Below are 12,661 nucleotides of genomic sequence, written 5' to 3'. Positions count from 1 at the left end.
TTATTGAGCATTAGTTATGGACAGGGTCTTGTACTAAGCCCTGAACTTGCATTACCTTATTGATTACCCTCTTTATAATAATACCTTGTGATTATCTATAATAAACCTGACTTACTTGAGTTTTGTCTATAAACATCAATTTTACTGAGAGGTTTTAAAAGGTTTGTTGTATATGTGCAGGAAAAAAATAATAGCCCACAGTGCTGAGCTAAAATGGAGATGTTTGGTGATGCAGAGGTGCTCTGGGTTAGACTTAGTGGTGCGTGAAATTATGTGTTGCTCATGTGGTGGTAGAAGAACTTCTGCAGTTTTGCAGCATTTTGGGTGGATGTGTATATACAGTGCGTCTGTTTATGTGTAAATTTAGTATAAAATGTCTGAATTTATTTTAGGGCTTCTCTGAAAGCAAGTATATTACCAGTGATGTATTGCTCATGAATCTGCATCAGAGTAAAATAAATGTATAAATAAAAACAAGTAAATAAATAGAGAACAAATTAGTTTATATCTCCCAATTATGACTTAATATCTCACAGTGTGGTTTTAAATCTTGCACACCAACTTGACATTTCTCTGTTTCTCGCAACTGCAACTTTATATTTTGGAATTTGACATCCTACACTGTAATTTCATTTCTCACAATTAAATTTTTTTTTTTCCTAATAGCAAGGCATTACAACTCACAGTGTGACTATGTGCTGACATCTTGCAGTGTTGTGCATCTTAAAATATGGCTTTATATGTCACATCTGTGACTTTGTATTTCATCATAACAAGGTTTTTGTTTGCTTTCTTTCTGTTTTTTTGTTTGTTTGTTTGTTTGTTTGTTTTTGATTGTAATTGTGACTTTATTTCTTGTTTCTCTATTATTTCTTACTTTTTCTCACAATTATTCTTTTATTATTATTTTACACAGGGGTGGAAGTAGTTTCCATATGAATCAAAGAATTCAACAATTGTTACTATTATCTGGACTGGAGATGTATTAATCTTTTTATTCGTCCCCTTCCAAACACACATACACACACACAGATTGTGGCAGTTGGTGAACTCTATTCTCTCCTGTGTAAAGAAGACTGTTTAATATGCGGCTGTATGAAAATGAGGCTTGGAATACCAGGGGTCTCACAAACACACACCACCCCTTTTGTTAGCTCTGTAATGAAAGATCAGCCCCAGGACTGTCTTTAAGCAGGATTAATGTGATATTTAATTATCAGGGCTGCAGTGGCTGGTTTTTACAATATCATACATTTTATGTACAACAGGATTTCATAAGAGCACTATCAACTTCAATCAATTGAATGAAATGATATTTTAGGAAAGGACACACTTAGCACACTTACATTTTGCTGTGTCATTTTGTGAGATTCATTGGTTATATTTGTGTATGTGCAGGCTCAGCAGAAGGAATTTAATTTGTTATGTGTGTTATATATAATTAGGTAAGATGGCAGAATAAACTAGGCCATCCCAACCGCGTTGTTGGAGCTGGATTCTCTGTTAGCCAGTTTACTAAAAATAGCTCATGTAGGTATGACACCATGAATGTATGTGTTTTCTTGTTCACACCAGAGAGTGCGTGTTTGTGATCGGGTGCTAAGAATGTAGGCTAAGAGGTTGAGGGTGGAGTTTGTGGTGGGTGTTTGTTTGCTTGTGTTCTGGGGGTGGGGGTCTGCACTGAACTGTAAATCCCCAATGGGCAGAGATTAGGCTCTGTCTCCAGCCCAGCTTCTCACTCTCTCCCTCTATGGGGACAGTGTGGGACAAGAACAGATCATACCATGAAAACTTGTGGGGCCAAAATTAACAGCACACAGAAGTTAGCAGAGATCATTCAAGAGAAGGTGGGTGCATCTTTAGAGAAGGTGTTATGTGTTTGTTTGTCTGAATAACAGTGGAAATGTTTTTTTTCCTCTCTCATGTTATCTCTAGATGGTAGCACATTATTTTATTGTCCTGTTTCGCAAGTACATTAATTAAAATAACTGATAATAACTAGGTACTAACCCTGAACCTAACCATGTAGTTACCACATTTTACCCAGTATTTTCATAGGTAAACACACTGTAAGTACACATACTGTACAATAAAAAGTCTGTAAGTCTTAAGTCTGTAAATTCTAAATGGATGAGCCATGTTTGGAGCCACTGACTATAAATGCTCACCAGTGACCACACATTATATATCAGGGGTGTTCAAACTTGTTCCTGGAGGGCCACTGTCCTGCTGAATTTAGCTCCAACCCGAACTAAACACAACTGAATCAGCTAATCAAGGTCTTTGGGATTACTAGAAATTCCCCAAAAAAGTGTGTTGGAGCAGATTGGAGCTAAAATCTGCAGGATGTTGGCCCTTCAGAGGCAGAAATAAACACCCTGTTCTATATCAATGCACATAGTTGCAGTGTTGCTTGGCAACCATAAACATCCTGATGGACTATGTTATGTTATTTAATGTTAAACTATAACATTAGTACGTTAAATGTTATAAAATTATTCATTGTTAATAATTAATGTAATAATAATTAGAAATTAATATTGTTTAGGAATTAATTTAATCTTATTATTTTGTGTATTCCAGAGTATATCCATATATTAATAATAAATATAATTCTTTATTAGTTGGTGCACCTTTTAATAAATAAATAAGAAAAAACGAAAAGAAAAGAATAGACTATAGTCTGTGCAGTAAGGGGAGGTTCTAGGTAATCCAAATGCCCTACTTGTGGTAAAATCAGTGTAATACTAAGTAAAGTATGAGTGGTTGATAAGGGTTGTACAGTAAAGTCCATTTCCATACTTTTGGAAAAATGCTGAGTTTGTACATTATTATGTTAAACAAATCTTGTTTAAAATATATTGTTTGTAGCATTATCTAAATGACATTGCAGAATGTTTTGCGTTAACATGACAGGTCAGCTTACATTAAAGCGTCAATGTTCCCATTCAATGAGTGACATTTTTCTCTTGGCTTATATAGATCCATCTGACATACTATCTGTATGTGTTGATTGTTCTAGCTTTAAAGGAGAACTCCACTTCCAGAACAACAATTTACAAATAACTTACTCACCCCCTTGTCATCCACGACGGTCTTTCTTTCTTCAGTCGTAAAGAAATTATGTTTTTTGAGGAAAACATTTCAGCATTTTTTCCCCATATAATGGACTGATATGGTGCCCCAATTTTGAACTTCCAAAATGCAGTTTAAATGCAGCTTCAAACGACCCCAAATGCGGTTGTAAATTATCCCAGCCGAGGAAGAAGGGTCTTATCTAGTGTAACGATTGGTTATTTTAATAAAAATAATACAATTTATATACTTTTTAATGCCAAACGCTCGTCTTGTCTTACTCTGCCTGGACTGTTTTTGTTCCTGTTCATGACAGTTAGGGTATGTCGAAAAAACCCCAATCCCATGTTCTCCCTCAACTTCAAAATCGTCCTGTATCGTTGTTTTACCTTTTTTGTTAAGGGTGTTTGATCTTTTTTTGCATGCTCACTTTGCGAAGACTGGGTCAGTACTTCTGCAATGATGTAGGATGATTTTGAAATGATTTTTGAAGTTGAGGGAGAAAATATGGTCTGAGTTTTTCGACATACCCTAACTGTCTTGAGCCAGAATACACAGAGTTCAAGGACTGCAAGGCAAGACGAGCATTTGAGAATAAAAAGGATTTAAATTGTATTTTTTTAATGTAAATAACCGATCGTTTTGCTAGATAAGACCCTTACTTCCTCAGCTGGGATAGTTTACAACCACATTTGGAATCATTTGAAGCTGCATTTAAACTGCATTTTGGAAGTTCAAAATCGGGGCACCATAGCTGTCCATTATACGGGGAAAAATGCTGAAATGAAAGAAAGACATCGTGGATGACAAGGGGGTGAGTAAATTATTTGTAAATTGTTGTTCTAGAAGTGGAGTTCTCCTTTAATAATGTTTAGTATGCTGTGTATTAATCTTGAGCTATAATTTTTCTCCAGTAGTTCATTATGTCAGTGTGTGTGTGTGTGTGTGTGTGTGCGCTCAAGCTCTCAATGTTCAGCCTATTGCTCTGTGGCCTTATGACCTTATCTGCCCAAGCAAACAGTGAATGAATGTTTGAGAGCCTGAAAGGCTGACACATTGACACCAATTACTAAAACAGGATGAGCTCTGTGATCTTTGACTCAGTGACACAAAACACAATGTTCAAAACAGATCATGTTGTTGGCATTGTGCCATTAAACCATCCTTATTTTTTTATTACCTAAATACAAATATTAATGTTTGTAGACCCCAACAGTCAGACATTATTTTGAGAACCAAATCTCACCAAATCATCAACTATTAACTATGACTTTTGCCTCAATAAACTCTTAATTTGATGCTTATTAATAGTTAATAAACAGTGGTGTTTAAGGTTATGTATGTGTAATGTTTGTTTACTGATTAAACTTCACAATTTATAAATAAAATAAATTAAAATAAAATATTAAACATAATAAAACACACACTTTATAGACATAATCTGACATATATTTATACGTTTTTTTCACTGGCCTTATGAACCGATTGTGGGTGATATTTTACTTGTTGAGCTTCAATAATAATTAGATGATAATCAAATTTCACCACAGAAAGAATCCAGATGACTCTCCTTTTGTTAAACGCCCCATCTGACTTTCTCTAAGCATTTCTGAATAAACAGGTCTTTGCCAGAAACTTTGTGTGCTGTGGCTCAGTTACTATCAGCTCTGCAAGTTCTGTTCAGTTGCTAGAAATCACAGAAAACTGAACAGTTATAATGCCCTTGTATCAGAGGCGGTTTAGATGTTGCTATTGCTCTGTGTAAACGAAAGCATTCTTCATTCTTCATTGAACACGTTTCTGTATTCAGAAGTTCATATTCAACACATTAATATTTACAATTATTTCTACAAGTTTTATGAAAACATATATCATGCATTTAATGGTACAGTATTTTTGACACTTCAGATACAGCTTCTGTGCTGACTTGGCAGTGTAAATACAACAATATTCAGTGTGTTAACACATTAACTTTCTAACTTATCTAATAGACGAAGTCCAGTAATGTCTCTCTGCCTATTGTCCTCATATGGAATGATTGATAAACTCCATAGTAGTGAATATCATCATGTTATGAGTTCAAAGATGGCAGATAGAATTTGTTTTGAATTATGTGAACTGTTCTTATAATGTTCACCAAAATGTTCTAAAATCAGAATGTAAAAATGAATTCTAATTTACTCCTCTTTCTCCTGTGTTCAGTATGACCCAGAGAATTCGGGCTTCATCAGTACTGAGCGTTTCCGAGACCTGCTTGCGGCTCATGGATCAGAACTGGACCCCCACAAGCTGGAGGTTCTTCTAGCCCTGGCTGACGGAAATGCCGATGGAAAGATCTGCTACCAGGATTTTGTTAACCTGGTGAGTTCTGCAGATGAACTTGAGGTGAGGTTTGTAGAACTTCTGACCCTGAACTAAAAGCCAAAACATGGAATATTCCATTCCACTTGCATGGGAATGCCTTCAAATCTGTGGGAAAATCTGAATGCCACCCATCCTCAATCTCACACCCTCTTCTGCCCTTTTCCCTATCTCTTTTTTTCATTCTCTCTCAGTCTTTCTTTCACACATACAGCAACTCTTCAAAGAGTCTCATTGTTCATGACAGAGGCTGGAGAATAGAGCTATAGTGCTATAAAGCAATGCAGTGAAACTTTGAATCAGATTCTGTGTTTTGATTGGCTGTAGCAGGCCATGTGAAAGTGGGACAGAGGAATGAGGAGCATGCAGTTGGGGTCTCTACACTTCTATTGTTGCTGTACAGCTCTCATTCATTGTCCACTGTAACAATGTGAGAATAGAGATACAGGGAAAAGACAGATTGTAATAACAAGTGTTGGATTCAATTTTTATTATAAGAAATATGAAAACTGAATGTATATGCAGTATATGCATGCATTAATAGCCATGTTTCACCATTATGTTCATTGTGATGGAAAGCAATTAAAGTGTGGCAGCACCGCTCCATTATGTCATTTTCTGAGTCTTTTTTTTTTCTTTAGCTGTACCATGGTGCTCTGACAGTAAAGAACGTGGCAGTGATATCACAGTTTGTGTGTGTACTGTCTAAATCCCATATTGTTTGACTTTTCCTTGTGTGGTTTCCATGGAAACAACTGACACAAAGATCTTCTACAAATCATTATGCCACAGAAAAGTGAATCCCATGGAGCACTTAATGGCTGTTTGTTTTTGTGGGGAATGTTTTTGTGTGTCAGGTGTGTGTTTAAAGAGTTATGGCACAATCTTTATGTAACTGTTAATGTTATATTTTTTTTATTAAAGGAATAAAAAAATAATAGAATATTTATAGGTTGAGATGTTTAAGCAGCTCAAGTAAGAAAAGTTTCTTTCAAATCATGATAAATATGTGGTGTTAATCAAGTATTCACTAACAAAAAGGTCTAGTGACATTTTTGATTAGGTTATTGTCAATAATATAGATTAAGCATCATGAACAAAAATGTCAACAAACAATAATTTGACAGCATTCACTGTTTATTAGTGTTAATGGTTAATGTTACTTCATACTGTAACGGAGAGTGAAAGACGAGAGGCGAGCGGATCCATCTGCGAGCTTTTATTAACAGGACGAGACAAAGACAACAACAATGGCAGGCGGGTATAACAAAGGCGATGCACAATAGAAGTCCGTGAAACAGGCGAGGGTCGATCTGTGGCGAACGTAATCCATAAGGGGCTGAGCGAGGAGAATAAACCAATAACACGAGTGAGAGTCCAGTAGGCAGGCGGCGAACAGTCGAAACGGGGGAAGCCAGGCGAGGGAACTAAACACAGGGAACTAGGAACAAGGGAACTAGGAAACGCTAATAATAATAATGACAACAACAACACTCCGTGGCTTGCATGGGGAAAGTCCGGGGCTTTTATAGTGCGCCTGATTGGCTACAGGAGGCAACGCAATCGGCGCGATGGGTGATGGGAGTAGTAGTCCGGGGTGCAAAGCAACAGTCTGTGTGTAGTGACAGGGTGAGAGCGACCTCTGGCGGTGAGCGGACCGCAGGACACCGACCAGATTCGTGACATAGCCCCCCACCCCCCCCCCCCAAGGAGCGACTTCCAGACGCTCCAACCGAAAAACAGTCCTGGGGAGCGGTGGGAGGGCCAGGAGACTGAGGCAGAACCGGCAGGGCAGAAGCCTTCCAGGGTGGAGCCAGAGGCGGAGCAGGAGGCGCAGGAGCCCTCCAGGGCGGAGCAGGAGGCGGAGCAGAAGCCCTCCAGGGTGGAGCAGGAGGCAGAGCAGGAGGCACAGGAGCCCTCCAGGGCGGAACCAGAGGCAGAGCAGGAGGCGCCGGAGCCCTCCAGGGCGGAGCAGGAGGTGCAGGAGCCCTCCAGGACAGAGCAGGAGGCGCAGGGGCCCTCCAGGGCAGAGCAGGAACCCGCGTCATAGACTGGGACCTGGGGAGAACAGGGACAGAGGAGGCAGACAGAATAAGGGGAGAAGCAGAGAGTGCACTGGTTAACGCCGCCTCCCTAGGAGGTTCTACAGCAAGTGCTGATACCTCAGGAGGCATGGGCGCAGCTTCTCCGATGGAAGAGGCCTCTGGAGCAGCCTTGGGACCAGACGGGACCTCAGGAGCAGACTTGTGAACAGATGTGACCTCCGAAGCACAGTGTGCAGCCCACACACACCAAATGGCAACCGCCACTAAGGGAAGAGCAGCGGCGGGTGGCAGGACCTCTTTAATGGTGGTTTTAGAAGGTGTTGATGCCACTAGGATGTTTGCTGCCCTCACTGACACTAGTGGTGGGTCCAGCACGCTGGCCATCATGACAGGCCGTGACCTTGGGATGTCAGACGAGACATGGCGTGGCTCTGGGCGGTCAGGCGGGACGTGACTTGACTCTGGGCGGTCAGGCGGGACGTGACTTGACTCTGGGCCGTCAGGCGGGACGTGACTTGACTCTGGGCTGTCAGGCGGGAAATGAATTTGACTCTGGGCCGTCAGGCGGGACGTGACTTGACTCTGGAAGAGCAGCAAAAGGTGACACGGCTGTAACTTGACTTGGTTCATGGAAATCAGCTGTAATGTGACTTGACTCAGGAACAACATGGCTTGACTCAGGAACTACAGCGGTAACGTGACTTGACTCAGGAACAACATGGCTTGACTCAGGAACAACAGCTGTAACGTGACTTGACTCGTGGGGAACAGCTGTGACTTGGCTTGACTCGTGGGGCACAGCTGTGACTTGGTTTGACTTGTGGGGCACAGCTATGTCCTGGCTTGACTCATGGAGAACGACAGCTGTGTCTTGGCTTGACTCATGGAGAACAGCTGCTTTGGCTTGACTTGATTCTGTTGCTTGACCGGACTTGGAAGCTTGACCGGACTTGGTAGCTTGGCCGGACTTGGAAGCTTGACTTGACCCTGGAGCTTGACTGGACCCTGGGGTAGCAGCCGCGACGTGAAGGGACGCCATTTTAGCTGCCCATACAGCCATTAGGGGTGAATCCAGCACGTGGGCCATCATGACCACAGGCGGCATCCGAGTGCTGGCCGAGAGTTCTGGGATGGCGGCCATCTTGTGGCATGGCTTGGAGACAGCGGCCATCTTGTGAACAGGCTTGGGGATGGCGGCCATCTTGTGAACAGGCTCTGGGAAGGCGGCCATCTTCATAGTACTTGGCTCAGAAAAGACGGCTGTAACTTGGCTTGAGACAGGAGCGATAGCTCTGACTTGACTTGACACTGGAAACACCGCTTTAACCTGACTTGACACAGGAACGACGACCGTAGCTTGACTTGACCGTGGAACAGCAGTCGTAGCTTGACTTGACTTGGAAACTTGACTTGACTCAGGGAACGCAGCTGTAGCTTGACTTGACTCGGAAACTTGACTTGACTCAGGAAACACAGCTGCAACTTGACTTGACTTGGAAACTTGACTTGACTCAGGAAACGCAGCTGCAACTTCATATAGCTCTGGTATGGTAGCTGTGACGTGACGGAGCTCTGTTTTCGCCGCCATTTTGTGAACGGGCTCCGCCGTCGCCGCCATCTGGTGAGCGCGCGTTGGCGCCGCCGCCATCCTGCGAACGGACACCGCAGTCGCCGCCATTTTGTGCACGGGCTCTGTTGTCGCCGCCAGGGTATGAACGCGCTCCAGCACGGCCACCATTTTGTGAACGGGCACCGCTGTCGCCACCATTAGAGCAGCGCTATTCGCAGTCGTCGCCATTGCTCGAGCGCGCTCCGACACGGCCGCCATTTCACGAGCGATCCAGGCAGTCAGCGGTTCCGTGGCGCTCCTCCTCCGCGACACCCACGGTAAATGGAGAGCCCACACATATCAGAGCAAAGTCCAAGAAAGCAGCCAGAGATGAGCGCGGGCCCTCGCGTCTCAGCCTCGCCTTTAAAGGCTCATTTATGCCGTCACAAAAGATTTCTATGATTATACAGTCCGGGAGGGTGGAATAATTGGCAATGGCCAAAAACTCACGGATGTGTTGCTTGAGTGTACGTGGTCCTTGTTTGATCCTGCAAAGAATTCTGTCTGTCTCTATATCAGTTGATTGTCCGGGGGGTGAAGCTGCTGGATCCTGTTGTGACGGAGTGTTCTGTAACGGAGAGTGAAAGACAAGAGGCGAGCGGATCCATCTGCGAGCTTTAATTAACAGGACGAGACAAAGACATAGTCGTACAGGCAGGGTCAAAACAACAATGGCAGGCGGGTATAACAAAGGCGATGCACAATAGAAGTCCGTGAAACAGGTGAGGGTCGATCCGTGGCGAACGGAATCCGTAAGGGGCTGAGCGAGGAGAATAAACCAATAACACGAGCGAGAGTCCAGTAGGCAGGCGGCGAACAGTCGAAACGGGGAAGCCAGGCGGGGGAACTAAACACAGGGAACTAGGAACAAGGGAACTAGGAAACGCTAATAATAATAATGACAACAACAACACTCCGTGGCTTGCATGGGGAAAGTCCGGGGCTTTTATAGTGCGCCTGATTGGCTACAGGAGGCAACGCAATCGGCGCGATGGGTGATGGGAGTAGTAGTCCGGGGTGCAAAGCAACAGTCTGTGTGTAGTGACAGGGTGAGAGCGACCTCTGGTGGTGAGCGGACCGCAGGACACCGACCAGATTCGTGGCACATACATATATTATAAAAATTTGCATTTTGCACTATGCATTTTTAACATTTTCAGATTTTTTTCAGATGCTCTTTCTTTTTTTTTGGACAAACCATAGTATTTTTTTAAAGGGTCATGTAAATACCTGCAATTATGTAATTATTCAGTATTATAGTATATATGAAACCACCAATACTGTACTATACTGGTAATACTGTTTTATGCTATCAGTTTACCATGGTAAAAATTCTGAAGTAAAAATACAGCACAAACATATATTGTGAATATATGATTTAATATATTTTAACAGGCAGATTATTCCTGTGATGGAAAAACTGAAATTTCGTTTTCTCCAATTTCCATTTCTCCAACATTTCTCATTAAAATGATTTTTTTTTTTTTTTTTTTAGGAAGCCATGGTGCATTTTTTTCTGATGATTCTTTTGATGGATAAAAAATTCAAAAGAACAGCATTTACTGTCACCTTTGATCAGTATAATAAATTCTACCTAAACAAAAGTATTAAAAAAAACTCTGATCCTTAATTTTTGAACTATGATCTATATCAAAGCTGGCCAGTGTGTGTGCGTATTATGTTTTTTGTGTACATGTGTATATCTATATCAAGCAAACAGGTACTGATGTAACATCAGTAGAAACAGTTTGCAGATGGTTGATTATGCTTGTTCTTTTACAGAATTTCAGCTGAGATGAGCTGTTATCCAGGCAGGGGACTGCAATTGTTATTTCCCTGCTTTAGTTTTTCACAAAGTTGGTTTCTTTCTTGTATTTAAGAGAGTTTTTATAGTTTTGTAGATTAGATTAGATTATAGATTTTGTGTGAATAATGTGAACCTATACGCTTTGTAGGTCAGTTTAGTCATGTTTTAAACAATTTCATTTAATCCCAATGTGATAGCAAAGGCAACACCTTTAGGGGCTTTCCAACTAAATTTCTGTATCCTTCCACAACTTACATAATGCATGACCTGTATTCCTGATCAGGAGCCTGGCATGGGATAAAAGAACATTCCAAGTTTTTGAGGAGGGCTTTTTACCTCAGCAGTGAAAAGCTTGTTTGAACAGCATTGTCTCATACGCACAAACACACACAATACACATGCAATAATTTACACACTGTTTGTTACACAGCTGCTCTGAGACTTGGAGATGAGTGTGGAATCTTTAATCGGTTGCTTAGTGACAACAGTGGCATTCTGTCTGTGGCAGAGAAGGGGGGGTGTGCGATATGGGATAGGGTGCACTGTCAAAGACTAAAAGACTCACAGACCAATAACATAAGGGATATTTCCAAAAAACCCAGGTGGTGAATTAGTGTGGTCACAGATTCTGAATCAAAGATTATTAAGGCCCTCACAGATACACATAAAAGCCTGGTTTAGAAGTGGGGCTACCAATACTGATTGACTTGGTAACTGATACATGATCATATGCATATTTACAAGAAAAGTGCTGATAAACATGACTGTTCAATTTGTGTCATGTTTTTTTTTTTTGTTTGTTTTTTTCAGATGAGCAACAAACGCTCAAACAGTTTTCGTCGAGCGATCCTGCAGGGGAGTCGGCAGCTCAGGAATTCCGCGCTGAGAGAGGAAGTGGGCTTGGGTCTGTCTCGGAGACTTGTACGTCACGTTGCCTATGAGACTTTGCCAAGAGAGGTGGACCGCAAGTGGTATTTTGACAGTTATACCTACTGTCCACCACCATGGCTTATGCTGGCCATCACTATAGCAGAGGTTAGAATAAACTTTTGATTTTTTTTATTATTGAACGGTAAAACATAACAGCAGACACTTTGTTTCCACTTTATATTAGGTGACTTTAACTACTATATTGGCTACATATGTTAAAAATGGTGCAGTGTATTTATTGTCTTAATGCTGAATTGTAAAGCACTTTGTCACCACCTTGTCGTCTCACCACCTTGTCATCCAAGATGTCTTTCTTTCTTCAGTCATAAAGAAATTATGTTTTTTTGAGGAAAACATGTCAGGACTCTAAACAATCCCAGCCAAGGAAGAAGGGTCTTATCTAGCGAAACGATCGTTATTTTCTGAAAGAAAATGACAATTTAAATACTTTTTAACCTCAAATGCTTGTCTTGTCTAGCTCTGCGTGAGCTCTGTGTATTCCAGTTCATGACAGTCAGGGTATGTCAAAAAACTCCCATATCATTTTTTTTCTTAATTTCAGAGTCATCTTACATCGTTTTACCTTTTTTTGTAAAGAGGCATTTGATCTTATTTGCATGTTTACTTTGTTAAAACTGAGTGGGTACTTCTGCAGCGATGTAGGACGATTTTGACGTTGGAGAAGAAAATTAGATGGGAGTTTTTCGACCTACTCATTTCACTAGATAAGACACTTCTTCCTCGGCTGGAATCGTGTAGAGCCTTTCGAAGCTGCATTTGAACTGCATTTTGGAACTCAGGGGCACCAAAGAAGTCCACTATATGGAGAGAAAT

At 41.4% G+C, this 12,661-nt stretch overlaps 1 protein-coding gene across 4 annotated transcripts in view; it reads left to right on the top strand.

Annotated features, from left to right (window-relative positions):
- Positions 1-12,661, top strand: part of rhbdl3 (rhomboid, veinlet-like 3 (Drosophila)) — a 71,274-nt gene that overhangs the window by 28,542 nt on the left and 30,071 nt on the right. For 2 of the 4 annotated variants that reach the window (XM_051112721.1, XM_051112723.1), the window contains 2 exons: positions 5,278-5,460; positions 11,708-11,932. In XM_051112721.1, coding sequence (XP_050968678.1) covers positions 5,278-5,460; positions 11,708-11,932 — 408 coding nt within the window. Of the gene's footprint in view, positions 1-1,659; positions 1,848-5,277; positions 5,461-11,707; positions 11,933-12,661 lie in introns of those variants that run through there. The other 2 variants (XM_051112724.1, XM_051112722.1) reach the window with 2 other exon arrangements.

This window comes from Labeo rohita, chromosome 6 (assembly GCF_022985175.1).
Source record: "Labeo rohita strain BAU-BD-2019 chromosome 6, IGBB_LRoh.1.0, whole genome shotgun sequence".
NCBI classification, from domain to species: Eukaryota; Metazoa; Chordata; class Actinopteri; order Cypriniformes; family Cyprinidae; genus Labeo; species Labeo rohita.
Note: the sequence above shows the minus strand (reverse complement) of the source record. Positions and strands in the feature narration are given on the sequence as shown.